This window comes from Larus michahellis, chromosome 7 (assembly GCF_964199755.1).
Source record: "Larus michahellis chromosome 7, bLarMic1.1, whole genome shotgun sequence".
NCBI classification, from domain to species: domain Eukaryota; kingdom Metazoa; phylum Chordata; class Aves; order Charadriiformes; family Laridae; genus Larus; species Larus michahellis.
This window is the reverse complement of record NC_133902.1, coordinates 20405024-20432977: the sequence shown is the minus strand read 5'-3', so window position 1 is coordinate 20432977 and position 27954 is coordinate 20405024. Positions and strand designations below refer to the sequence as shown.

Below are 27954 nucleotides of genomic sequence, written 5' to 3'. Positions count from 1 at the left end.
ACTAATGAACATAACCTATACAGCTATAGCAAAATAGCACTCTCAAATAAAGGTTGGCTTAGCACTTGCAAAGACAGTTCGTCCTCCTCCACCAAACTCTGCAGAAGCATATCGCTTTCATCCCCATTAAATGTGACTGGCTTGTTCCAAACTTGAGCAACTGCTAAAGTAGCAAAGCTGCATTGCTCATCAGGTCAGAAGGGACCTCAGGAGGTCTCTAGCCCAACCTCAGGCTCACAGCAGGTTCAGCTATGAGATCAGACCAAGTTACTCCAGGCTTTATCCAGTCTGGACTTGAAAATCTCCAAGGATGGAAACGGCACCACCTCCCTGGGCAACTTGATCAACCGCTTGATTGTCCTCATGGTGAAAAAGTTTTTCCTTTCACCCAGTCTGAATCTGTCTTAGCATGCTCTCAACACAACTTTAAGCTGCAAATGTCTGTTGGATTTCACAGGACACTTCTCTGGAACTGGGAAGTTGACACATCTGACGTGTAAATCCTGCTCCAGAACTCCCAGCAGTGTGACTGGCCTCACAAGTGCAAGACACCACCTCAGAGCTGCCAGGGATCAGTGGGTTTGCACGGACCAGCTCATTCTCTGTCATTCCCTGGCTGACGGAGGGAGGAGGCAGAGGGGTTACCGAAGAGGGGACTAGAGAACTGAAGGAATCAGGGAAGACTGCCAAAACTACACCTTCCCTGCCAGGAGGTCTCTTTACTGGGGAAATGGGAAAGCACCAGTGACTCCTTTCAAGCTCTTCACCTCGCTGCCTGAAATGCCGACGTAACCCACGCAGCAGCTGCCCAGGGCACCAGCCGCACAAATACAGCCGCAGCCCATCCAGGAGGAAAGCACACGCTGGCAACAGCTGCTTGTCCCAGACAAGGGCACGAGTGAGCACAGAAATACAGAGATAGCAACTAGACGGAAAGCAAACTGAACATTCGGGAAAAGGAATGACAGGAGAGGCAGAATCCCTTGGGATTTTGTGACAGGTTGAAACGTGGAACTTCAAGATGTTTAGGGAGCAGCTGTCAGTAGTATGTACTTACAGCCTTTACTTACAGCCTTCTGAATTTTGTAATGCATTAATCTGAAGGAATTAGAAATGAGGTGAGGCACTACATGGATGTTGTGCGGTATACTGAAAAGTAATATGGGAAAATGTCTGGTTTCAAAATTATCCTCAAGCTACCTTTTTAGTGGCCTGGCACGCAGCATGGTATTGGAGGTTTGGATACAAGAAATAGCATATGCATTGTGACAGAAGAGGTGGCTCTACAAACGTGTTCTGTTGTCTTCTTTTTTGTTTTCTGGAAAATTACTTGTCTGGGAAAATGGGACTGCAAGTTATTGAGGTCCATACTGACCAGAGGAAGGGGCTTGGCAGAAATGCACTAGAACATCTGTCACTCCTTGAACTGACTTCAGAAGTCCTCAAAACAAGACGCAAAATGGAGCATAGGAACAAAACCTAATTCTGAGTGTGAAAACTGTTCAGACAATTATATTTTGGCACCTGGAGAAGCTCACTGAGCAAAAAATGAGCAGCTTTTATGCGTGCTGTCACAACACAGTTTGCTAAGTCACTGACAGACTCTTACATGGCTAATAGTCCCGTAGGGATACACTGCCCTAAAGAGTAACTTCAGCAGGTTTGCCACAGTGATACATTCACTTCCAGACATGTACAGCACTCACCTTCCCTCCATCAGCATTATACTCTTTCTCATCCCCTTCCAAAAGCCTGGCCAGTCCGAAGTCAGTGATCTTCACGTGGTTTGGTGATTTCACCAACACATTACGGGCTGCCAAGTCCCGGTGGACAAGTCTCCTCTCTTCCAGGTACATCATTCCCTGAAGGACAAAGAACAGTAAAATAATCTTAATGAGTCTCACATGATCTTTTAGAACCACTTTTCACTGGTGACGTGTAAAATTGCTGGTTCTCTTATTAGTATTCACAATAAGAAAGTGGCCTAGAGGGCAGAAGTTCAACACTGCCCTTGCTCTGAGCAGGAGGTAGGATTAGATGACCTTAGGCTCCTTCCAATGTGAACGATTCTATAAGATTCTATGGTAACTGCCAAAGAAAAAAAACCAAAACAACAAAACCCCATATAGATATCTCCTTTGCTCCAGCAAGTTTAAAACCTGGAAATGTGAGACAAAGAAAAGAAATATTATGGCCTCAATTTTCAGACAGTAAATCTGAAGACCATAAAAAATAATCAACTTAGCCAGAGCCCCACAGACATTAGGCCAGACTGGGAAACAATCCCAGCTCTTCTACGTTCCAGGCAAGTGTCTTCAATTCAAGATGAAGCTTCTTATCCATCTCCAAATGCTTTTCAGTTGGACACAAATTTTCACTACCCTCAGTGGATTAGAAGGAAAACAATTCTTTGTGCCAAGTGCTGCAACCCACTTGCCTTTTCATTCCCTTAAAATTTGGCATGTAGTATTATAATAAGACACTAGATCAATGGCCGTTTTTTTTTTTTTTTACGAGCATATATGTTCTGTTAGAAGTACTTTTGTTAACAAGCCCATACACTCAAGCCTGGCCTTAACCTTATTCTTAGTCTGATATGAGACTAACCATCCACCACCAGTATGGAAGTTTACGTGATGCTTTGTGACACTGAGATGAACACCAAAGCTTGGTCTTATTAATTATATGACACACAAAGGATAGTCAGGCAGGGTTATAAGCCCATAATTTCATTAAAAGGCATTTATGACATTAACCATCATTATAAGAACCTACAGATGAAATTACACACTTGATAATTACCCTTAAGGTATCTCTTAATATATTAGATCTGTATAATATATATGGTAATTTTTAAAAGTCATTGTTGAATACCGAAGAGATCGTATTATCCCATAACACAGATGATAATTCAGAGAGTCACAGGTAGTGATTAAAATAACCAGATTATTCAGTGTCATAGGCCAGATTTTATTCCCTTTCACAGTGCAAGAAGCTCACACGTACCCACCCCCATACACTCCAGGAGGGCAGTCCGTGTGGGTAAGCCACCGCTCACTGGGCCAGAACGTAGCCCTTTCTTGACAGAAAGTGGATGTCTTTAGAAAAAGCATCAAATGGAGCTCTGAACTGCTGTAGCTTTTAGGAGAAAAATTTCAGTGCAAACACCGCTAAAAGGTTTGAAAGTATGTGGGAGAACATTTGGCATAAACACTATTTCATTTTTAATGTGGTAGGCTTTGCTGCAGTCAACACGGAGGTGGTTTGAAAGGGGACACGGGGACTCTTTGGCATAAAGCAAATGGAATTATTTTTTAAAAGCACTGCTAGTTGAAGCAAACACACCCTCCTGCCAATTGTAAATCAATACTTTTGGCTGTTGAACATCAGAACTGTAAGTCTCTGAAAGCATAATGTTTTTTGACATCAAATTAAAACCTGCAGAAAAAGGACAAATAAATCCCACAGGTCAAACAATTGTGAGTCACACAACAAACACACTATGAAACCAGAGGCACCGTGACTTAGCACAAGAATTACCATCTGAAGAAATCCAACCAGAAAAAGACAACACAGTCAATAGCAATGACACTGTTAATAAAGGAAAAAAACCCCACAAAAGTGGCCCCGTAAAATTCAAACAGATTGGGAATTTATATAAATCCTGGTTCACATCTCTAACACCGAACAGTAACCGGAAAGTGCCTCCAGGCAGTGTCAACGCTGCTCATACCAAGCACTCTGGGAAGCAGGTGGCTACAGCAGCCTCCCGGTCCCATTCCCTCCCTCGCACCTGGGATGAGACGTTGGCGGGTCGGTATCAACCCACCGTCCGGATGGGTCTCAGGCAGCCACCGCACGAGCAGCGTGCCTGTGTCGGGCCGGGCTGGACCGGGCATGCAGGCAGGACTCTGCGGGCCCACAGCCTCGCCTCCCGCTGTGCTGTGATACCGAGAGTCAATCTGACCTGAGGGGTGGCTTCGGGGTGCCCTTAAATAGTCATTCCTCACACATCTAAATTTATACCGGTTCTTTGCAGCTCCTGGAAGTGCTGCCCGTGAAGGCAGGATTGCAGGCACGTGCAAACAGACAGGTACCTGTCTGCTCCCCCCAAACACTCTCTTCAGTCTTGCACCTTTCACTGCAAAAGAGCTCCTCCCTGACCAAAATGTCTCAAGGTGCTTTGCACTTCCTTTCTACATCAGTTTAGGAAACATCTCAAATTTTTAGAATGAACAGAAACACTTCTAAAACTTCATAGATTTGACACCATTTGTCAATTTGTCCAATTTGTCAATTGTCAATTTGACCAATGCCTTATTTGGTCAAAAAGAGAGAAAATGGGGAGAAAAGAAAGGCCCAAACCTGCAAACAATTTTTGTGGAGAGAATCTGATGAGGACACAAGAACCCAGAGAATCCGATGAGGACACAAGAACCCAGAGAATCCGATGAGAGAATTCTGTTGGTATTAGAATACATTAGGCTCAACTAAAATTGTAATTTTTAATGGATTAATTTGCACTGAAATGATATGAAGATACTGAAGATTTCTTTTGGCAGAAATGAAGAAATAGAATTTCTGTCTTGTTAAAATCAAAACAGATGACCTGTACCAAGGCTTTTGCCTCCCACCTCTAGCTAATGATGACAGGAATGAATGCTAAGGTGTCCAGAAACATCCTCCTTTGAAAGAGATAAACAATCAAACCCTTAACCGTGCCTCCTTGATCCTATTTTACCTTCTCAACGTATTTAATTTCCAAGCATTTTTTAAACACGTAGGCAAACATTTCAGCATGTTTCACTGTTTATTCTACTCATTCATTTCCATTTATTTCAATCTCGTGCTATTATTTAATATCATCTAAATAAGACTGGATTTTTTTCAACCTAACCTCATACTCTCCTGCGAACTAGAAAGATGTCTAATCACCAACCCCAACACTGTGCCTAATCAATACCGCACCTGGTTTTCTCTTCTATCCAGCAAGAGGGTAGGGATAGCTGTCTGTGAATCACTGCACTTAATAGTTCACCTCTGTCAAACAAGCTTCTCGGGGCTTTTTCCCACCTGTGTTATCTGCAAAGCTAAAAACAACCCATGTAGGGTTGACAGCTATAAAATCCTCTGCAGGTCCATGACCTGCATAAATGTAAATCCTCTGAGGAATACCCAGTGTAAACACGCTCGATTTTCCCATATCCTATCAACAAGTTTTAAAGGTGGTTGGTGCAAGTATAAGAGGAAAGGTATATATGCATATATTTTCAGTAAATGAGATTATACAATGAACTGAATGAAAACAATCTAAAAATGGGAATCCTACAGTACTCACTGCAGCAATACTGTCTAAACATACAGCATGCCAAGAATCATCATTTGAAGGCATTTTTGAAACTGGCAGGAAAAGTGCTTTATATGCATCTCTCATCTTTTTACATGACACAGAAGAACGATAACAAAAAAATACTCTCCGCATTACACAGCTGGTGCCATCACCACCCAACAAGCCCATAGTCAAATAGCAAGAGGACATTTTATGAGTTACGAGACAAAACTACAAGTGATTCTAGACCCGGACAATGGAAAGAGATCTCTTTGTAAAAATGACACTTTAAAGCCCGATCCAAAAGACACTATTCTGGGCCATTTGGGGTGCGATCTGGGAGGCTGGGGAAATGAGGCACCCTTCAGGGCTTGTCCAAATTAGGGCTCTGCAGATCCCATATAATTATCAAAGTATAAAATGTCCAGGTAATAAGAAACCCCATACTTCAGTATACGTATTAGAACATCCACCATAGGATGGGACTTTTATGATGAACCCCCTGAGAGGAAATACTCAACATGAAGCCGTTAAGGACCAGGTGTCCATTTACCTCTGAGCCCAGATTCATCTCCCACGACCACAAGAATCAGCCATGACCCCCCCGTCACTGGCAGTTCCTCCTCACAGTCACGACAGAGGTTTCCTCACAGAGAATGTCATTAGCAATGCAATTACTGCTAGGGTCCCTTAACTTAAAATCACTCTCTGAGTCAGTGCCTAACGCTATTAAGAAGTCAAACAGCCACCGCAAACAGCTGTAACACAGATAAGTTGAGGAAGTCCCTTTGGAAGTTCAGGATGAGCAAGGAATAGCCTTTTGTCTTTCCCAGCTGCGCCCCTCACCCAGTGCCAAGGTCACGTATGAAGACAAACCTGTGCTCCATGGATCTTCACTTGGACAGACACAGCTGTAGCCTTGATCCTGCTACCTGTGCGACCATGCAACCGTGAAAACGTAAATTCTCCCTTCAGAAGCAGACACAAATGCCCTTGCCAGGACTTCGATCAGTGTTAAAGGTCTTTTCTCCTTGCCTACACAATTCCTAACCTGCCCTGCCCACGTGTGTATACATTTCATGCAGGGCTCCCAACAGCACCAGGGAAACTAATAGCAATGCTGAAGGGCAGAACAGGCCAAGGAAGGGAGGTGGACAGGAAAGATGTAAATGGCCACTGGGAGCTGAACTCCAGAAAGAATTTAGTGCATGTCACTTTTCAGCCTTGGCAGTTTTCTATGTAGTAACTAATGGGGGTGTGCATGTAATCAGTTTTACTAACTGAGGTGGATCCTGCTCTCTACCCATCAGTTTACTCTTGGAGCTGGCTAGAAATAAGAGAACAAAAATTATCTTGTTGAATAGACTAAAAGTTAGTCATCAAGAGCTGTAAAAGAAGAAAGTCTTTCCCAATTTTATTATGGAGTGTTTGTGAAGTCTCCGGGACTGCGGATAGCCAGATTTGGTACAGTCATCTCAGGTACAGTCAGGAACGCTCATGCTCTTTTCACAAGCAAAATGACAGACCTGAAAACGAGATAACATGTGCTGGCAGCAAACTGACGTGGGACAGTGGAAAGAAGACTTCCTGTCCAAAAAATCCCATGGGAGGAGAGAAGACAATGAGATGGGACAGCGTTCTGTTCTTTCCAAGTGCTGCACTGCAGTGGAAAGTACCAAATGAGGTTCACAGGACTTCTACAGAGGAAGATCATCAAAGGCAGGCTGGTGGTGGAATAAGAGACTAAAGGGATTTTTTTAAAAAGCAAAATGAAGTTTTTCTGGAAAGTTATGGGTTTGCCCCCCAAGATCTCCTGCCTTTAAGACGTGGCCATAATTTGCTGCTTTCTTACTTTCCTACCAGTGTCACTTTCTGCTGCTGTCATTTGTCTCCCAGTTCCTGAGGGCAGTTTTTGAGCACAGCCTCCATTTGTACAGCTCAGAGCATAAGAGTTGCAGGCAGAGACTGGTTCAGATGCTGTTATTTGATTTCCGTCACTTTTCTGGACTTTTCAGAGTCCCACCTCCCCACTGAGGATGCTTCTGGATGCATTTCAAAAGTGGCAGCTGCCATTCTGGGAATGTCCAACTCTTTGAATTGCATGAGCCTTGTCTGAAAGCTCTTTCCATTAGGTGCCTCTACCACGTTTCCAGAAAAAAGGCATTCCTTACTCAGGACAGAATTTAAGCAGGTATGTAAGTCATTAAACGCACAGTCCCTTTGGGATAATTACCAGCGATGAACTGAAGTGTGCTGAATCACTAACTGCAGTTTAAGTACATACATATGTTTTCGCACGATACAAGACATCACTTTGCAAGACAATTGAAATTAAAAAAATAAATATAGAGACCTTTACCTGCCCCAAGAACTTCAGCAAGACAGCAGATGTACTATAAACACATTTTTTTAAGTGTGACTTTTTGCCAGTTTCTATAATAAACATTATTCTCTCCCTACATAGAGGGAATGTTGATCTTATCCCATCCAGAAATTAGGAGCAGCCTGCCTTTCTTCGATAAAAACTTCCACCCACCAAAGCCAGCACACATGGCAGATTCCTCAAACAGGTACGTGGAGGAAGAAAATTTCAAGCCCAACTCAAATCTCATGGACATTAATCTCCAGCCTTGGAGACTGCCCTCTTTTCATCCTAGTAACTTGAGGCTAGCTTAATAACAGGAATCACTACAGAAAGCTTGAAATGATCATCTTTTCCCCTGCTTACCCCATGGAAAAAGTGTAATTTTACCTGGGGCTAAATAAGCTTTCAAGGAAAACGCAGTGCCCTTTGTTGTCAGGAGCAACCAGAATAATCTAAGTGGCTGTTACTCCAGAGAGAGCTGTGGGAGGGAAAACTGACACTGCTCCGGAACACACTGACTCAGCTGCAGAGGTGGGATCGTTATGGGCGTCTGCCTGGGTGCTGGGACCGGAGGTCACCTGCGCAGCTAAGGCAAAGCCAGGGATGCTAATTACTCTTTCAGTCCACAGCTGCCAGGCTGCGCTGGGGACAGGCAGCTTGTGCTCCGCACACCTCCACAGGTGAGCTGCCATGGATTTCTGAAAATGGCCAGAGCTCTGCCAACTCTGGTAGAGCTGGCAAGGGATCCCCATTCCTGCATCCCAAATACTCAGGAGTTCAATTACTTACTATTTATACAGGGTAAACTAATGCTGCTGGGGTAAACTAATACCTCTCTCTCTCTTTGGTAAAGGGTAGACAAAGAAAATGATAGTAATATATTTCTTCCCATCTTCTGTTCCCTTGAGTAAGCTCGCTCTCTTCCGAAGTTTCTCTTCTCTACAGTTTACTTAAGTTTGAAGCAATGTGCTACTCACATGTAACAACCCGTATCTTGGGGTAAAAGCGCTTTTATCTCAAGCTGGCTGTCTTTAGACGCAGGCTTGGGATACAAAGCTGATGCAACTAGCTGGATTCTCCTACAGCTGCTTTGGACGTGTCCTCCCGGCCAGGCCCAGGCACCTGAAACTTTGCCAGACCTGCACTCCAAGCTGGCGGGGCACGAGCAGTGTGGATGCTGCGTGCTCATGCCTGCTAGTATACCCTTTTCTCACTAGTCCTGTTGTGACACTGCTAAATGGTTTCTGACTAAACAGTTCAGAGTACATAGAAGCAAGCCCAAGTTTTCTGTACTTGATTTAAGAGGCAGGATCCCAGTGCAGCTGAATTATTATCCCTAAGGAAAGATAGCAGTGCAAATACAACTCCTGCACAGGTAACTCAAGCCAGTTCTGCCGTGAAAAGAGCTAGGGGTGATGTTCTGCACACAGGTTAGCCTTACATCTCTCCACTTGTGGATTGCCCAGAAGTACATATTCCGCCTGCTCACACAGGGGAGTGCGATCACACATTGGCTGACTCAGCTGAATCGCCAAATCGAGATGAGCTGGCTTCATACCACCCACAGCAGGACACATGCTACCCATGGCAGGATAAACATGCCAGTTACTCATCAGGAGAGCAAGTATGGACACGAAGAGTCCACACCAGATCTTTGCCCTGCATCGTGTGTCTGCTGCAGTATATTTGTTCCAGTAACAGGAGTCCTAAAGCTTGATTTACTGCATTGCTGAGCTATGGCCCAAGACACAGAATAAAAAAGACACTAAAGCATAACAGGTCAAAACAAAGTCAGGAAGCAAAAGGGAAGGGAAAGAGGCTAGGAGGCTAAGGTTTAGATGAAAATTACAGGAAAAATGCAGGCTACTCCAAAATGACAGGTGATTCATAAAGGGAGAAAGAGTAGAAAGTAGAGAGGAGAAGCAAGTTCATAAGCTTATGACATTTCAAGACTTAATTGACTGGACTGAGCAGACATTTTGATGGGCCCAGACCCACTGCAATCCTAAATTAAAGTCTCAGGAGTGTCTCCTCACCCCTTCAAAGAACAGATAAATGGGTCACCACTGAACTGACGGGTTCAGGACTCTGAGGTTGTGGAGTCCTTAAAATGAAGCTATCTATCCTGGGTGGGTGTCGAAGTTCCTCGGGTATCACCAGAAGCGGAATCTGTTCCACTGTCACCATCAAAGATGTCCTTTGTCTGAACTCCTGCAAAAAGCATGAGTTGCCTCCCTGGCTCCCTCAAATTATGCAGATACCTAGATTAGGTGGTGCTGAACAAAAGGAGCCTGTGAAGCACTTCATGTTCTTCTGATGAAAGATGTTACATAAATATATTAAGTAGCATAAGCAATGAGATGCAAAACAGGTACTTCAACACTGCCCATACTGCATGCGCCTCCAAGTTCTGGTCCCACCTACAGTCACATCTGTGCAGCTGCGACACGGCATGCGTAGAACGGGAGGAAAAAAAGTTCATTCCTATGCATGACATTCCCGAGGGAGGAAGGTGCGGACTTACATCTTATCTCCATTTTGCAATTAACTTGAGACCATTGCACAGTGCTTCCCTAAGACAGCTGGGTGCAAGGTGCTCTCCTGCGCCAGCCTCAGTGCCTCCAATGGCAAACCGGCTCGTATTGGCTGTGTTACCACCTCCCTTGGGCCAGCTGTCCCAGCCTCCTGGGCTGCGTGGGCACAGGCTACCTTAGTCTCCCCCGGCACCTTCTCCCTGTTCCCAAAGTGCTCAGGAAGACCCGGCTGTTCTCTTATAATCTCTGAAGAAAAACACAGCTCAGCTTACGTTACTGCAGCCCAAAGAAGCGAGAGAAACTGTAGCTTGTAGCTGCGCTTACAATAAGCATATCACCAGTAAGGACACAGTAACCTGGATACAGCTTTGCAGCTCCTCTCCTACCCTCATTAGGCCAACATAGAAGCGATGCACAAATATACGTTGCAACAGAGACACGCCAAGAGAGTTTCTGACCCTGCAATTACTGAAAAGGACCAAGAGCTGTAATAGGAAAAACTTAATAAAGTCAGGGACTCGTGGGTAAAGGGTCACCCCCAACACTCTGACAAAGCACGGAGCACCTGATGCCTCCCTGCTGGCGCTGCAGTATCTGCTTCTCACAAGGGCTTCTGAAGGAGAGCACACAAACCAGGCAGACTGTCCTTTGGGTGCACTGCCCCATGTAGGAAGAGGAAAGACAAGGTAGAAATCTACTGATGGTCCCTGTGTAAGAAGGACTGACTGTTCAGACGCGGATTTCCGCCCTCCCCAGCTGTACCACCGGGCCTGGGCTCTGTGAGCCACAGCTCACCGCTTGCCGTGTCCACGAGTGCAAACACCACTCACCTCGTGCAGGAAGAACAGAAGTACTTAGCACTGTACGTGTTGTCAACACCTTTTTTTCTGTAAAAGGGGCCTTTAAATAAGAACTAACTGCCTAAATAACAAACTTACAACTGCAAAACTCTCCTTGCTGGGCAATAAACACTCATTGTAAAGAAACTACAGTTAAGAGGCTGTCAGGAACGCAGTCCTTACGACAAAGACTGTGAATTACTGTTTCAAAAGCAAATCCTGGTAACCTGTGCTACACATGCCAGCAGGAAGAACGTACCTTTCCTCTGATTTGGGAAGCGCTCAGAGACTTCAGGTTTCAGCTCCCAGTGGATAACATACTCCTGGAAAGCGTTTGATGCTTTTCAAAGTGGCAACCAAAGAGAGAGGTATCAGCGCATTAGCGATTTGAAAGAGCTTTTTGAATGCTATTCTTCTCTCTGAGATTAATTGCTACAGTTAGACTAGCTCCAGCTCCTTCCTCTGAAGAGGCAGGCAGGCTAAATGTGTTCCTATAAAGGAGCTCCCAGTGCAGCTTTAACAGCGGAGCCACGACCAGCGCTTTCTTAATACTCTGTAGTTATAAACTGCCCACCAGGGAGATAACTTGGCTTTCCTGAAACGCAGCCTGCAGAGACGCCGGCGCTGGGAAGGCCAGCAGCATACTAAACAACGGGCTACCCTTCCCCCGCCCCAGCCACTGACCTCTTGCCGATGCAATTACAATGGGGAGAGTATATTCTGCACTGCGTTCGCTCTCTCCAAGAAAGTGTATTTAAAATGGATTACTTCTGCTCCTTAGGCAGGCGATCAATACAGATGTGGACTGCAATAAGTACAGAGACGTCTGTGGGCTGCAGCACTTATCCTTTGTGTCTCTTCAGAAATTAATTAAAAATCAATGAAGTGTGCAGCCTATTAATAAGGAACGTCCAGATTAACAGATAGAAGCACAGCCTTCCCTCGGTTTCGGAATGAACGCAGCCACAGCACAAACGCGTTAGAAATTCTCCAGCACTTTAAACAATACCGTAAGAACTGTGACCTTTCATGGCTATGCCCTGCATCTGACTGAACTGCAATATTTGCAACTTTATGCACCCTTAATAAATTATATGCTATTTGTTTCAAGTTGGTTAAACAGGGGGACTCGAGGTAAGCATTTAGAGGCTCCAGCGTTACTGTGCTGGCTTTCTAGAAAATAGTCTTATGACAAAGTAAAATCACCCGTGTGAAGATCGGATCCAGCAAACATCTAACCGGGGAAAAAGTGCACTTTGTAACTCCTGGAGGTCACTCTCGGGATTCAGCAATAACTGAAAAATTCAGTTATCTGACTTCTCCCACACCTGAAGACTATACCTTGCAACCTGATGAATGCTTAATTACTGTGAAAGATTGAATTTGCCTGGGTTTAGAGCAGCTAGGAGGGGGTTGGAGAAAAGCCTTTTTGTTGGTGGTTTCTGTCAGCCAGGACCCCCACTACCCTCCGCAGGCCAGCAGTGCCAGCCTGCAACGTGCAAAACAGAGCAGCGTGTGACACCCCCGCGGCCGCCAGCCCAGGGCAGGGCCCTGCTGAGCAAAGAACAGCTCATACCATCGCAGGAGCTTTCCCCTGCTGCCAGAGGTGAGAGTCTGACACTCCCCCCATGCTAATAGCAATGTAAAAAATAAATAATATATAAATTATATATATATTAAAAAAATATATAAATATATATTTATATATAAATATATAAATTATAAATAAATAAATAAATAAAACATTGCATAAACAAAGCTGTGCTTTAGAAGGAGGAAGATGAAATGACTTGCCTAAGATCGTTGGGGCAGAGGCAGGGACTGCTCCTAGGTTTCAGGAATCTGCAGTCCAATACAACACTTATCTTCCCTTAGTTACAAACCTACCTTTTCCAGAGAGCTTTCTTGGGAAACGAGTAAAATGAGTACTGACCCAGTAGTAGAAAATAATTTTCCACTGGAAGTGCACTGATAAACTGACATGTCATGCGCTGGGTACAAGGTTTTCCAGTCTTCACCTTATGTTGCATGTTATGATAATAATATATGTGACAAACCAGGTCCTTCGTGTACTCTGTGCACTTGGCTGGTTCAGATGAGACAATGTTTTTGGATAGCAAACTTCTTATTCTGCCCTTCTCTTGGACAGTGCCACCGAGCACACAGGGGACACGGTGGTGGCTGCTGTCTTGTGTGTTCGGATGAAAATCCTGCGAGAAGGGCACATGGCAGCTCCCTGCTCTGCAAAAGTCAAACCTGTCTATAGTTGAGAGGGGAAGGTTTTGACCTCAACATACATGTTCCATGGGGCACTTTTGGTTCAATGAAAAGCTTTTAGCATTATCCTGTGTTCCCATTAAATTAAGCCTGGATGATTTTATTCTTTTTTCTCAGCAGACAGCATGACTGGGGCCGAATTTCTGAGGCAGGCACCTTTACTTGAAAGATGCCCTTGAAGCACACACAACTTCAAGGATCTGTGTCACCATTTTCAAAATCATCATTTCAGTGTAAATAGGAATACAACAGCACAATGGAAGCACCGGTTCTCCAGGAAACCACCACTTTCACAAGCTACTCCACTGCAAGGGCCACCGGGCTCTGCAGAAGAGAGGCCACTCGTTCCCTCTCCTGCTCCCATGTTCCTCTCACGTGAGCAGAGCGAGCAGTTGGTCTGTAGGATGGCTTCTGCTTAGGACGGCAATATTGTTCTACAAAAGAAAATGTTCTGAATTTATTCTAAATGCTTTTGATACTCTGATTCAAGAGAGTTCTTGAATAAATTAAGGCTTTGAACTTCCAAACTCTGTTGGCACTAGGTTTCTGAGCACTTCTTAAAAACCCACATCACAGGTAACCATAGTTACCTATTTCATACTTCCCCCCCCCCCCCTTTTCTAATTGAGAAGCTTATGACAGCTGACAGAACAGGAGAGGCCAGCCACATAAACAGAGTGTGCTAGCTGATAATGGCTGGAGAAACCTGCTAAATAATCCATTAACCTTATTCAATAAATCCAGATGAATGCTAGAGCGGGGTGGGTGGAAGACAGAAATGCGGTTTCAAGAGACACATATCTCCCCCCAGCTAAAACGTCACATTATTATTAATGGCTCAGAGCATCGCTGTGTTGACAGTGAGAGCCCACAGCGTGTGAGTCAAACCGCCACCCTGCCCCGCTCGCTACGTGCATTCAGACTGAATAGCCTTTAGCGCGTGTAGGGGGGTTAGTCATTAAATACAGCCTGTCACGTTTTCTTAGGAGGAGGAGGATGTTTATAACACAGATGATTTACCCAACAATATATGAAAGGTCCATATGCTCCTTGAAACAACAGCCAGTGACTACAGCGGCAAAGGGCCAGCTGAGCACAGCCCGCTGCACTGGAGCCCCGGCCCAGCTGCTCCCAGCTCAGCCCTATCTAGACGCTAACACTGGCTCCACGGAGATGGGATAACGCATCCCGGGCAAGTTTAGACAAGCCCCCACATTACTTTTTTACAGGTTACTCACACAAAATGAGGTATAATTCTACCCTTTAGGTATATGGACTCAGGTCATTATGGAGACTGACTGCAGAAATATTTTGTGCTAGACATCAGTTCACTCACCCGGCAAAGTGGTTCTACTGTTTTACTAAGGGACTACAATCCTACATAGAGCAGAAAATACTTCTGAAGTTGTAAATGCCTAAAAAGAAACCTTCATTATGTCCTCAAAACAAAACTGATTCTTCTTTTTGCCTAGATCCCAGAAATATCTAAATGTGATTTGGCTCAAGCTTTCAAAAGCCATTAATTTTTAAGGTGTATCCCAGCACTAGAGGTTTCAGTTCCCAAATCTGAGAAACTTCTCAGCAAGTGAGAACTGGCTATTTAATTAATCTCTGTACGTGTCCCAGCTACGGCAAATACTTCAGTTACAGCTACATTTTTGTCAAGCCGTCTCCGGAGCCACAGATGCCATGATTTATTCAAACAGAAAGACTCATGACTTTGACATCTCAAGATTTGAGCATGTGGGTGGGTGAATACATTGGAAATTTTGAGAGCTGCTGAGCTGAAACAGGTGACCTGAGTAGAACAAAGAGGAATCAGGGCAGGCGTATTTCCACTGATACAACATTTCGAGTGTCTTAAGACTCAATTCCTGATTCACTAAAGTTAAAGGGCGTTTTTCCATTAATTACAACTGAGACAGGTTCAAGCCTCGGGTCAGTGCTGCAACCACTGCACAGCACCCAGCTGGAACATGCAAAGCAGGTTGAAATGGTTTTTAACCACTGGCAAAGTAACTCACCAGGGAAGCAGAGGAAACCTAACAACCCCCGGGCTCCTCTAAAATCCCAAGTCTTCTTTGAGAGACTCACATTTGACCCTTCTCCCCAGCTATGAACCCGTGCCTTTTTGCCTCTCACTGTAAACTATAGCCATGAATTTTTCTATGATTTACAGTGACAAACGGCTAGCCCTGGCTATGGACTATGCGTGGGGCATTGCCTGGAGCAGCCAAAGGCCTTTCAACAGGAATCAACTTCTTCCTCTAACCTGTGACCAAGACCTTCTGGGGCCTGGCTGCTAACACCCTGCCTAGGAAGTTGTCCCTGTTCCTCCTGCGGTTCTGCAGTAGCATTTCCATGCTGGGACTATTGCTCCAGCACTGCTGATTTGCCATATAACCACAATTGGTTTTGCCAGATTGCCATATAGACACATGAACCTTCTTTTTCTTAGTGCTGAAATGAGAAGATTCATAAAAGAAAGGGTCTTCTAATAGTAAAATCATTGCAGTGAGTAGAGAAGTCTCCTGTTGATTTTGGTTCATTTGGATCAGATCCAAACATATGGGAAATCTCCGAGCACAGTTTCCACATGTCTCTTGGCTGGAATTTTTCAGCCATACCTCCATCTCTTGGCTGCTTCATTCACAGTTCCTCCCCTCTCTCTTTCAGACCGCCTAGATATTTCAAAGGCTCAGCTGTAGAAACTCACCATTTCCCTAAGGACCCAATCATGCTGTGGTTTTTTTCTCCTCTTCAATTAAAACTAACTGGCATCAGGCTTAAATTGTTCCTGTGTCTTGACTGAAACACACTGATTAAAACATAGGCACAGGCATAACATGACCCCCAACAGAAATACCTTTAAAAAGGTCTTTGCAGTAGGGGTTCTGTAGGAGCATGGCAAGGAGAAGCAAGCTGTCACTGAGGAAAACATAAAAAAATCAGGTCAATAAATGCTGCACGGTCTGTAATGGAAAGAACTGCTTTTCCAGAGGCACGGAGATGGCTGAGGATGCCTGGGATCACACACAGACACCTATCAACAAGCTTCCTGCCCATGATATTAGTACTAGAACATAACATACCCACACAGAATTCTGTCTCTGTGGACGACTTGCGCAACTTCTCCAAATTGCACCACTGTAACTATTACTTCTAGCACATCAGCACACGCAGCACAGATCCTGTGTGTACCTCCAATCCCAGAGCCTAGAAATATCAGAATTCATTTATACATTTCTAGCACATACAGAACGAACAGCACTAACAGCTTCGCAGAGTCTGTATCGCATCTGCGAAGAGTCCTGCCAACGGGCTGGGATGGGATGCAAAGGCTGCAATTCTTGTATATCGCAAGAGCTCAGAAGTGACGGCTCTCGGTTCTCTTTTGAATTGACGTTTACTCTTTTTTTGCCACTTCGGGTATGTTTAGCTTTGGTCCCTAAGAAATCAGGCTGGTGCAATCATGACGTGCATATTTATCTTTCTATCTGTCCCTCTAAATTTTTGATGCTTTTGACTGTTTTCAGCCCAATTTGGCACTACACTTGTCTCAAAAGTTTTGCATTCTTATGAGTTTCCTGAAAGCTGGTAGGCAAGGAGAGGAGAAAGGCTGTAATACTTTTCCTGCTATTGTGATTGCAGTCTTTCCTGGGCACTAGAGACTCCACATAAGAGAGACACATTATTGAGGATACTTTAACTAGCACTAGGAACATATTAAATTCCAGATAACCTAATCATGAGACATAAATCATAAGCAACCAGCTCTCAGCAGCTCTGCTGCTCATAAAACTGCTTTTCTAAAGAGCTCCAGGGGGCCTCATTGATCACAAATTCCATGAAGCTCTACTGGAGGAAAAAATGCAGCCCTATTTACATATACCTATCTACACTAAAACTAGGGCTTGGCTCACCTGCTCTGGGGAGCTGCAGACCAGCACACTACCCAGGGGATGCTGAACCATCTTACCTTTGAGTGGCTAACGACACTAAAGGGACGCTGGTAACAGGGTCAGAGAGTGCCTTTTTTCAGGAAAACTACTAACATTTCCCTCACATGGAAATCTCTGTGACATAGCCTCACCCAACTTAGCCCATGAGGGGCTGAAGACTAAAGGCTACCTGGCCTCAAACTTACAATAGCTGTGGTCCCCTGTGCAGTGGTGTGCCCTATGGACAGTAGGTGTTCAGGAGTGGGAAAGACACAACCAAGCAGTTTCCTCTCACTAACTCTAAGGCTGGAAGCACAGGCTGGAACATGCAGTTAGGAAAGGCTGAGCTGGCTACATGTTGCAAAGGCCAAGGTTGGACGCAGTGCAGCTCTCTGAGCTGCATGTCGATATGGAGGCAGCCCAGGTCGTCTTAGCCTGGAAATACCATGGCAGCAAACCAGGACACTGCATCTGGACCAAGCTGTAAGTCCTGTATGGCGCGCTACTGCATTACACAGTCCCCCCTGCAGGTCACAGGTTCCCACTGACCTGTACGTTTCTGCACCATCTTCCAGTCTACAGTGGGGCTGTGACCTGTAGAGCTTACCTTGTAAAAAAGATGACATCCCCAGACCACAAAAAGGCTTCACAAAGCTTAACACAGACTAATTTACTCCTCTTCAAGGACCTTGAAGCCTCTTCCAAAACCAACTGAAAGCCCCATCTGAACTTCAGAGGGCTTGAGATCAGCTAGTTTGGGGGGAATTCGATAGCTTTCCAGCACTGAGCGCTCTCTGAAGGTCCTCGCGTGTCACACTGATGCTGCAGGTGCACTGGTATTCTGCTTTAATAAGAGGCAATCCTACTACAAATACATCCAGGAAAAAAGACACGGGTTCATTTTACTTTGCTGCTCTTACCACTGGGATGCTGGGTGGTCTGGGTGGCAAAAGAAATGGAAACAGGAGCAGGGAAGACTCTGAGAGAGCCTGAAGGTAGGTTTTCTACGGCAGTCTCCTGCATGGACTAACAGCTGTTTAATAATGTGGTTGAGCCTACAGTGCCTTTTTTTCCTTTGGTGGGAGTGTTAATCACAGTTTCATCTATCTAGATGCCTATTTTTATGAAACTCATACAAAGATAGTATCTGTGAGACCTTTTCTCCCCTGTCAAATCTGAATAAATTCAACCAACATTTTGAAAAGTTATTGCAAGGGAAACTGAAGACAGACACAGCAATTGCAGTGAGGCTGACTTCCATAGAAAACCAGGCAAAGTCCAAAAAGTTTTAAGAAAACTCAAGCCCTTACACATTCCTTACTTTTAAAGGAAAATAGCTTCCCTTCCATTTTTTAAAGGAGATTTAAAATAACTATCCAGTCCTGTCCTGAGGGGAAAAAGATATGAACTACATAAATACACCTTGAGCCTTATTTTATGGATGGCAAACCTCATGTAACTCTGAGAACTACCATCTGCTTCATCTGAACTGTGAGTTATTGTTGAGGCGAGAGACCATACTGGAGCATCTTTGTATCACCAACTGGACCACCAGCTCCCTGGCACACCTGGGCCAGCAAGCTTGGGCAGCATCCAGGGTTTTTTTGCCAGGGATATCTTTTTCATCTTTTCTGTAAGTGCAGCAATACTGTAATTCCCCAGAAGCCAGACTGTCACAGAAGTAAGTCCATCAGTACTCCAGAAGGTTCACTAATACACATACCATACGGATAAATATCATAACAGACACAATACTGCTAACCTCAAATGCTGAAAAATCAAGGCCAAAGCCTCTAGAAAAAAAAGAAAAAGATATTTACTTACTAAATTCCGAAATTAAAAACACTTAGGGGGTTCTGTTCTCATTTGCCCTTTGACCTTTGAGACATTAGGGTATACTTCTATACTTCAACCCTGTGTGCAGCCTCATACATTCTTTGATTTTGCTTTAAATGAAAGCAAGAAGTCTTACAGAGTCTGACCGGAGCTGGAGCCTTCAGAATACCCTGAGGACTGGTGGTTCACAACACAACTGTTGGCAAGAGGGTGGATGTGCAAGAAGACTTAAGAGAAAGATACTTCCCAAACATCTGACTCTCAAACTTCTTCCTGAAAGTTCTAAAAGCTTAGTTCACCCATTAAATCTATTATAATTTATATTGCAGTAATCATACTATCAATTTATAATTTCTATCTCCTAGCCCCACAGTGCTAGGCACCTGAACAGCGGAGTCTTGGTGTGTGTTGAACACACAACAGGTAAATCACGATAAGCAGCTGACCTAGCAAACACCAAATGTTTTCCAAACATCACACTGTGTGTATCTTAAGTAGGAAGTTGGGTTTGTACATTTCTTAGGAGAGAATTAACAGTGGCAAAGGAGAATGGATATATCATCCCAGGAGTCGTGTGAAACAACATGGAACTAGGTGGGAGTGAAAACCAGCTTTCATTCCGTATTAAAGTGAGAAGGATTCAGTCTGATGAGTTAATTTGATGGCTGAAGCCAGAGAGGCCACCCCAGGAGCCCAACCAGGAAGCTCAGATGTCTCCTGGGGGGTCAAAAAACAGCCATGGAGAAAGGGAACTGCCTGAACGCCACCTGGATGTCCGTAAGAGACCAAGGGATACTACAAGATGACACCAGAAAGAAGGACAAAGAAAGTTAGAAGATGACTTTTAGCAAGACTTGAAGGAAAACCTGAGAATGACGGCTTCTGCATCCAAGGCAGAGGGAAGTCAGGGACTGTCTCCAAGGAAGGAGGATGTTTCCATATATTCCTAAACTAAGTAACATTCATTAAGGAAAGCCTTGAACACATTATCTCTCTGCTAGGCTCATGGAGACAGTGTTACATCTCAATTTTTGGCTGATTGTGTAAGTTAGTAATTACTGGTGTTCAATCTTTGCATGGCCCTGTGTTTCCAAAGCACTGCGACACAAGAGAGACTATTCTTGGGAGAACAATGTTCTTGGGACAAGAATACTTTTCAGAAACAAAAGGGACAAACAGTTGAATACAAACAGCCTGAGCTGCCAAATTTTACGGGATTTCTCAAACACAAACCCCGAGTTCACAGTGAGCTGCTATCCCCTGTCCTGATGATAGGAGCAGGACAGTCCCAGCCTAATTTCCCCACCTTTGCTGACTCTCCTTCCTTGGGGACCTAGACGACTCCTGGTTCTGCCATACTGCTGGATTTCCTACCGCAGGCAGTGCTCAGCCTGCTGATCTGAGATGCGTCAGTGCCTTTGGAAATGGTGCGAGATAAAGAACTGGGAAATGAAAGGCCAGGACCAGAATTCACCATTTTGGCTACAGCGATGTGGTTCCGTACAGCCAGCAGAAGAGGTTGTAACTTTTATTTAAAAGTTCCTCGGTGAAAAGAGAAACAGATGAAAATGGGGAGGGAGACAGAAGAAGGTGAATTTACAAGGGCAGTGCCCTCAGTTCAAAGGACCTCTAGTAAGGTCATATGTAATGTCTGCAATTTTGAAGAAATTATCACGTTTTCTCTTGTAATTAGCCGAGCATTAGAATCAAAGCTATACTACTTACACAGTTGCAATGTGTTTACTATTCTGGGCTGCATTTTTTTAATGTGCCTAATGCAATTTTAATACTTTTATGTTTTATGACAGGACTTGGTTCAGACCAAAATAATCACTGTATTAACATTTTTTTCTTACCCACTCAAAGTAGTTCAGTTCATTACTGCAGAAACAGCAAGCCTCCCCAGTCCATCATTAATTCCTACTGTTTTAATTACGAGAAAGAAAAAAATTCTCTATGGAAGATTTTGTGCATAATGACACTAAATACAAATCCTAACACAAAACTGTAAAGTACAAACCAGACAAGTCAGTTGCTAAAGTAAGATTCTGGTAAAGATCACATTTCATTTGGTAGGAACTTAATGTTTGACTCTGCCAAGCCATTCTTATGCTGCTCTAAACCCACTGAAATTAGCTGCATTGCATCTGCCTGGAGAAGAATGAAGCCCTTAAAACTGTCCTAACAATGAGTTCAAACCATATCCCCATATCTTATAATGTGACAAAGTTCAGGGAAATGTCAGCTCTAAATGGTGTAGAAAAGACGTCTTTCTATAATGAGCATGAATTGGGATTCTAATTCCAAACAGCTCTTCAACGTAGGGAAAGTTTTGATGAAGATCCGAACTTGGACTCATGTCTAGTTCAGGCTGGTTTCTTCAGCTGCTTTCACAACAGAAGCCGGATCGATAGACCCGCTGCTTGCAGACAACATCTATCATAATACAGATAAGCTACACATCTAAGATGGATGGGATTTTCAAAGGTATGGACAGACTTCATTAGGACCATTTTGACCTCAGGGCTTTTGGATCTCAAACTGAAGCATGAGAGAAGTGTCACAGCACGGAAACTACATGTCCACGTTTCCAGAGTGGGATTTTGAAGTTCAGTACATACACACGTGGCACCTCAGAAACAACAAGTTCGCAGGCCCACACAATAAACATGCAAACTGGAAGGATTTTTGTGTCCATTCCTAATCCAGCCTGGAGACTTTCTGGCTGAGAGTTCCACCTGACTCAAATTCATTTGCTTCCAACCACTAAGTCCTCCAACGCTGGGAGAGAGATGTGATGAGACAAATAGATAAGAAACTCCAGGGATTTTGTTAATGGTCACAGGTTCCTGCTTACTCATGACTATTTTAAAAGAATACGAATAGGAGCAAAGAGGGCTACAAGAACACCTAGCGTTCATGCTAATAATACATTCAAGCAAAATCAAATCACAAATTAAAGCAAAACCAGGACCAGAGAAATAGATTCTTCTATTAAAAGAAATAAAATTTTCCTCTACTATCCACCAAAGTTAATTACTTTTTACAACTAACCACTGCTTGCACCAGCACACCTTATTTATTCATATCCTCGTTACATTGTATTTAGTTCAACTACTGAATGATTATTAGACGTAGTAGAATTTTGTTCAGATGACAGAAAGGGAAAAGCTTCTGGCATGTATCTTTGCTGATTACTTGATTCTAGCAGTAGTACCTGGAGCAACAGTGACTATTCCAAATAACTCACTATTTTCATACATATATACATACACACGCAAAAAAGCAAATATGAAATGTTTACTGTGATGCAGAAAATCTCTTAAGAACTTGACCTGACATCAACAAAAAGAGTGAGTAAAGTGAGTAAAGTGAAAAACACAGAGAGTTGTTGAGCAAAAGCATAATGTACCCTCACGGTGACCTTCAAATACAGCATAATTACCAGGTTCAGCTTTGACAGATCAATATTTGAAAGTAAAAAAATCCTCACGTTCTGCATTGCTGCTGGATACTTCTTGTCAAGTCCACAGTGGATTTTACCTTGGGGCTTTACCCCTTATAAAAATCATCATCAAGCTTGACTGTATCACCAGTGACCAAAACTATTAATGGGAATTGCTGCGTAAGGAAACGAGCATCTTCACTGCTTTTGGCATCTTTGCTGGCTATCCAAATTCCATTTGGACTCTCTGTACTCTGCCTCTGCTCCTTTGGCTTCTACTACTTCAGGAACATGGGCATCAAGAAACTCAGATCCCTACTGGACAAGTACAAGAGCTCCAGATATCAATCATGTTTGCCAGTTATCGCAGTGGTACCACAGGTCCTTCCTTTGGCTTCACAAGATGGAGACAAATTAGACCTCAAGCCACTTCTGCTTCTACATAAAGCCCACCTGGAGATCACTAATAGACTGAAGACGATGCATAAAGCAGCACCTCTTGGCCTGAGTTTCACTTCAGGCCTCAGGCAACCCTCAGCAGCAAGGCAAGGTCTGGCAAGGACCGAAGGGCTATGACCTGCACGGAGACTGGCTGGTGTTAGGCAGGATAAGAGCTTAGCCTGGTAGGACTGCAGTTGGATCTGCTAGTAAAGACTAGAAAAAGCGTGTCATGAAACAGATATTTTCTAACAAAAAATTATTTCTACAGAAACAAGGTCAAGTGCAAGGTCCTGCACCTGGGTCGGGGCCATCCCAAGCACAGATACAGGCTGGGCGGAGAATGGACTGAGAGCAGCCTTGAGGAGAAGGACTTGGGGGTGTTGGTGGATGAGAAGCTCAACGTGAACTAGCAAAGTGTGCTTGCAGCCGAGAAGGCCAACCAAAAGCAGCATGGCCAGCAGGTCGAGGGAGGTGATTTGCCCCTCTACTCCGCTCTGGTGAGACCCCAGTTGGAGTACTGTGTCCAGCTTTGGAGTCCTCAGCACAAGAAGAATGGGGACTTGTTGGAGCAAGTCCAGAGGAGGCCACGAAGATGATCAAAGGGCTGGAGCACCTCTGCTATGAAGACAGGCTGAGGGAGTTGGGGTTGTTCAGCCTGGAGAAGAGAAGGCTCTGGGGAGACCTTACAACAGCCTTCCGGTGTCTGAAAGGGGCCTATAAGAAAGCTGGAGAGGGACTTTTTACAAGGGCATGTAGCGATAGGACGAGGGATAATGGCTTCAAACTGAAAGAGGTTAGATTTAGATTTGATATCAGGAAGAAGTTTTTCACTATGAGGGTGGTGATACATTGGAACAGGTTTCCCTATCCCTGGAGGGGTTCAAGGCCAGGTTGGATGGGGCTTTGAGCAACCTGGTCTGGTGGAAGGTGTCCCTGCCCAGGGCAAGGGTGTTGGAATGAGATGATTTTTAAGGTTCCTTCCAACCTAAACCATTCTATGATTCAATAATTCCAGAAACTTGAGCTCTGCTAGGGCTGACCACCTTTGGTCTCCTTTCTGATCCCAATTCCCTGTAGTTATTCTATGGTCAAGAGGCTGATCAGACCCAACAGCCAAGACTCACACAGAAGACATGTGACTGCATTTCCAGCATGGATATAACAGCAACTGAAATCATGGAACAAAATCCATCCCCTTCTGGACAGGAACAAAATTCTGTAGCCCAGACTGATTTCTGGAAATTTTCATGGAAAGTGGATGACAGTTAGTATAGAGACTTACTACAGAAAAAGCAAGAGTTTGTACAGTGACCACATTTGGTGAGAGGTAATTGCTAAAAAAAAACATTCTGGCCCTGAGCTGTCTCTCTGCCTGTATTTCAAACAGCTGCTCACCTCTTTCCACGGGCTCCCTGTTTCACAAAATCCAGTGACACTGTTCACAAATAAGCAGCTACCGGGAAGGCTGGCATGGAACAAAACTTAGAAGAGACTACTTCAGAAACTCTGAAGCCTGAGGTACCAACAGAAGAGGATTTTTTTTAGAGACACAGTTACAAACAGCCCACAGTTTTTCAGCCACAGAAAAAATTAGCAAAGAGAGCCTTCCATGACCTTATTTATAACTATATTTGCTAAGGTACAACAGTTAGAAAAAGATACAGACTTTCTTTTCAGCTTTCTCCTGTAAAAGTAGGTTTTCCTTTCTTTGTATTTAGCATCTCAGGGCTCATGACCGATTTTCAGCAACTTGAAGAATATTGGCCTCCCTTGTGGCTGTCTACTGGACTGACAAGGAACTCCTATCCTTTTCTAGCAGCAGCACACAGCTGTTGTGGCGATACTCCAGACTAGGGACCGTCACAGGCATTTAAAATGTAACTCTGCCCTTCCACTGGAGTGGAAGTACGTGTAAAACAAGCAAACTGGACACGTGCTGACGGGGTACGGGTGTTACACTGTGCCAGGGACACCCTGCACGTGGCTCTGAACAAACGAGGCATCAGGCGCCTGCCTGACGACAGACGTAACCACAGCAAGTACCTCCTGACAACTATTTCCCTGCCCTTTTTCCATATCACATGGGGTTGGTTTTCTTTTTGTTGGGGTTGTTTTTTGTTCCTGGTTTTGAGCTGCAATTCACAAATGAACTTGGATGTGGAGAATTTAAAGGCTGAATAAGCCAGCAGGAAAGGTAACAGACCAGGATTTACTTATTCATCTCAAACAACCTCCTCTTCTCCCCTTGCTCCAGTTCTGGTTGGGACCATGGCAATCACCACTGTTTATTGGGGAGCCCCGTTAGCTTTCTCAGGATGAGCGGCAGAAGTAATCACTTCAGCTATTAGGCAAACAAAAAGAGCCACCAGTTCTCACAGGGCTTGTGAGACCCACCCGAGCTGCTCTGTCTCCTTCCTTTGCTTAAGTTATTGGCTGGCTGTCTGGCAGAAGAATGCCATCAATGTTTGCTAGCTGCTTATAAAACATTTTTTCCAAAGGGAAAAAAGTGTGATCCCTTCACCTCTTCCTTGTCCCTGCCGCCCCCAGACCCCAGCCAGCCACTGAGCCGCTGGGCTGCCCGCACTCCTCTCCCACCCCTCTCTGCTTCTCTTTGACTCTATTTTAAATCCCCTTTAGTGTGTTTCCTTAATGCACTGTCACACATTTTAATTCCAGTTCTTAGTCTGTCAACAATGAACTCTGCCAGCTAAACAGAGCTGAAACTGCTTGCAGTTGGCGGCACAGATCTATTGAAGTAGGGGGTAACATTTTTTCAATAGCAGGCTTTCATGTAAAATACTAAACTGTAGTGCAGACTTTCTAGTATAGACTGCGATTAAACTCTAATTCCTTGATAGACTTATAACCATGATTTCCTACCAGCTGGCCTGGGAAATTATTTCTGTACTTCACCCAACAGAGCTGTTATTTAGGTGGCACACACAGAAAATGCACATTCAGATTTGCAGTGCCCACGTTTGGCAGGGAGGAATGTGCCGCAGCTCCAGCCAGGGGCAGTTTCTACAGTAGATGGCAGCACCCAGGAGCTCTGAGGCTTCCCAGCTGGCCAGGCTGTTCCAGCAGCCCCCTCCTCCTGTGCTCTTAATTTCCACACGTTATCCACAACAGGGATGTCCTCCTCCTTCCCTGCCCTGCCCCTGCTTGTAGTGACCTCGGCTTTCCTTCCAAAAGCCTTTCTTGACATCCCCCCTATCAGAGCCGATGATGCTCAGCTTGTGCCGCTAAAATGGGCTCCAAGCAGAGTCAGAAGAGAGAACCCGGCCCTTTGCTAACTCTCTTATTTGACAGATACATTTCATCCCTTAAAAAGAAAACAATATGACATATTCTTCAGGGCACAAAACCGAAATGGCTTTGTACTGCACTTGCAACATTTGTGGAGCGAAAGCAGAGGAGCAGTAACAGGTAATGCTAACACAGATTACAGGCCAAAGGAAATGCCATGTGGAGGACGAATGAGCCCCAAGCAACCCTTCTTAGCTTTGTGAAGTGTCCACACAGCATATGTTGTCTTTATTATTCTCCCACTCTGGCAGAGCGGCATCCCGCTGCTCGTTTGCACTGGGAAAGGGGCACATTTCGCTCTGTGCCAGCTCCGGGTCTCCTCACATGCTTCCCTCCCAGCTGTGGCTGCGCACACCGAGGCCCCGCTCCAGCCTGCCTCCGGTGACATCTTACACCTGTACAGCTCACGCTGACGCTCCCACATCTCTCTCGAGTCAGAGGAACAGTAACCATCACCTTGCTAAACTGTTCCAGCCAGCTCAGCTGATTTAGACTGAAACAGGGCTGATTTAGACTGAAACCGGCACAAGCGGCGCAGTGACAACCCCAGGGGGTGACCTCTTCAGACAGCACAAGCACAGCCGAAGGGGACCGTGTCCCACAAGACCCCCACCTCGGCTGTTGTGGCTGGCAGGTCAAGGAGCAGAGCTACTGCTCCGGGTACTGCGTGTCCCCCACCACCCACAGCAACACCTGGGATGCTCCCCTGCGCGCTCTGCTAGTGCCTGTGGTACAAGGGATCATCACACTTCCCCCAAAACATCGCCTGGACATCTTCAATATGGAGATAGGAGCACTAAGGTCCTTAGAAAAAGAAAGAGACAGCAGAAAAACCTGCAGAAAAGATGAAGATGAGCTCACACGTTTAGTAACAGAGAAATGCCAGGGTATGCCGCCGCACGGCAATTGTCTGTCGGATGCCTTTGCACGAGGCAAAGTGCTGTAAATCCAAACCTAGGATGAACCACGGCTTAGCTAACAATGGCCACTGCAGGAGGCAGACCTGGTTTTAACCAGAGAACAAAAAGACCCAAACCTGTAATTTTAAAAATTCTTACATATCCTAAACTTTTCCTAATACTGCCTTTTCAAACCTCAAGTGCCTTCGTTCATGCTGATTTGGCAACAAAGGCGTTAAGCAGATCTGCAATGGCCCCGATACGTGCGTGGAGCAACGCAGGCTGTTTTCTTTTTCCTCCAGATCTCTGTGGTAGCGTAACGCACTTGAGGAAGGTACAGCACAGCAAGCGTGACTGGGGAGGGCTAGTACTACTTTAGTACTATCTCGCAATCATTTCAGTGTGTATAAGCTGATTTCTTAGCACAAATGCAGAAGCCATCGCTCCTGCAAATGAAGACCTGGGATTGTTTTCAAAGTGCACACCTGCTGATTTAATTTTAGGTCTTATATTTTGTGGGGTACATTTCTAAGCCTTGTTTTAAGTGCTCAGACCTCTCTGTTTCGCCTTCTGCATTCAGAGGTGTTATGGTAGAGACCGAGAAGAGGGAAGGAAGGGGAGATACTGCTGTTTACTGTGGCTTTCATTCTGCTCCATTCCCCTTCCCAGAAGGATGCAATAACTTTCACTGCCACTTTGTCGGTGAGACAGAAACACGCAGCATCAAACATGCCATGTTAAA

General features: G+C 44.7%; 1 protein-coding gene across 13 annotated transcripts in view; it reads right to left on the bottom strand.

Annotated features, from left to right (window-relative positions):
- The window catches only part of ERBB4 (erb-b2 receptor tyrosine kinase 4), a 630732-nt gene that overhangs the window by 36648 nt on the left and 566130 nt on the right, over positions 1 to 27954 (bottom strand). For all 13 annotated transcript variants that reach the window (XR_012588529.1, XR_012588530.1, XR_012588533.1 and 10 more), the window contains one exon: positions 1707 to 1862. Coding sequence is in view for 7 of the 13 variants with exons in the window: in XM_074596229.1 (XP_074452330.1) it covers positions 1707 to 1862 (156 nt within the window). In the remaining 6 variants the exon portion in view is untranslated. The remainder of the gene's footprint in view (positions 1 to 1706; positions 1863 to 27954) is intronic.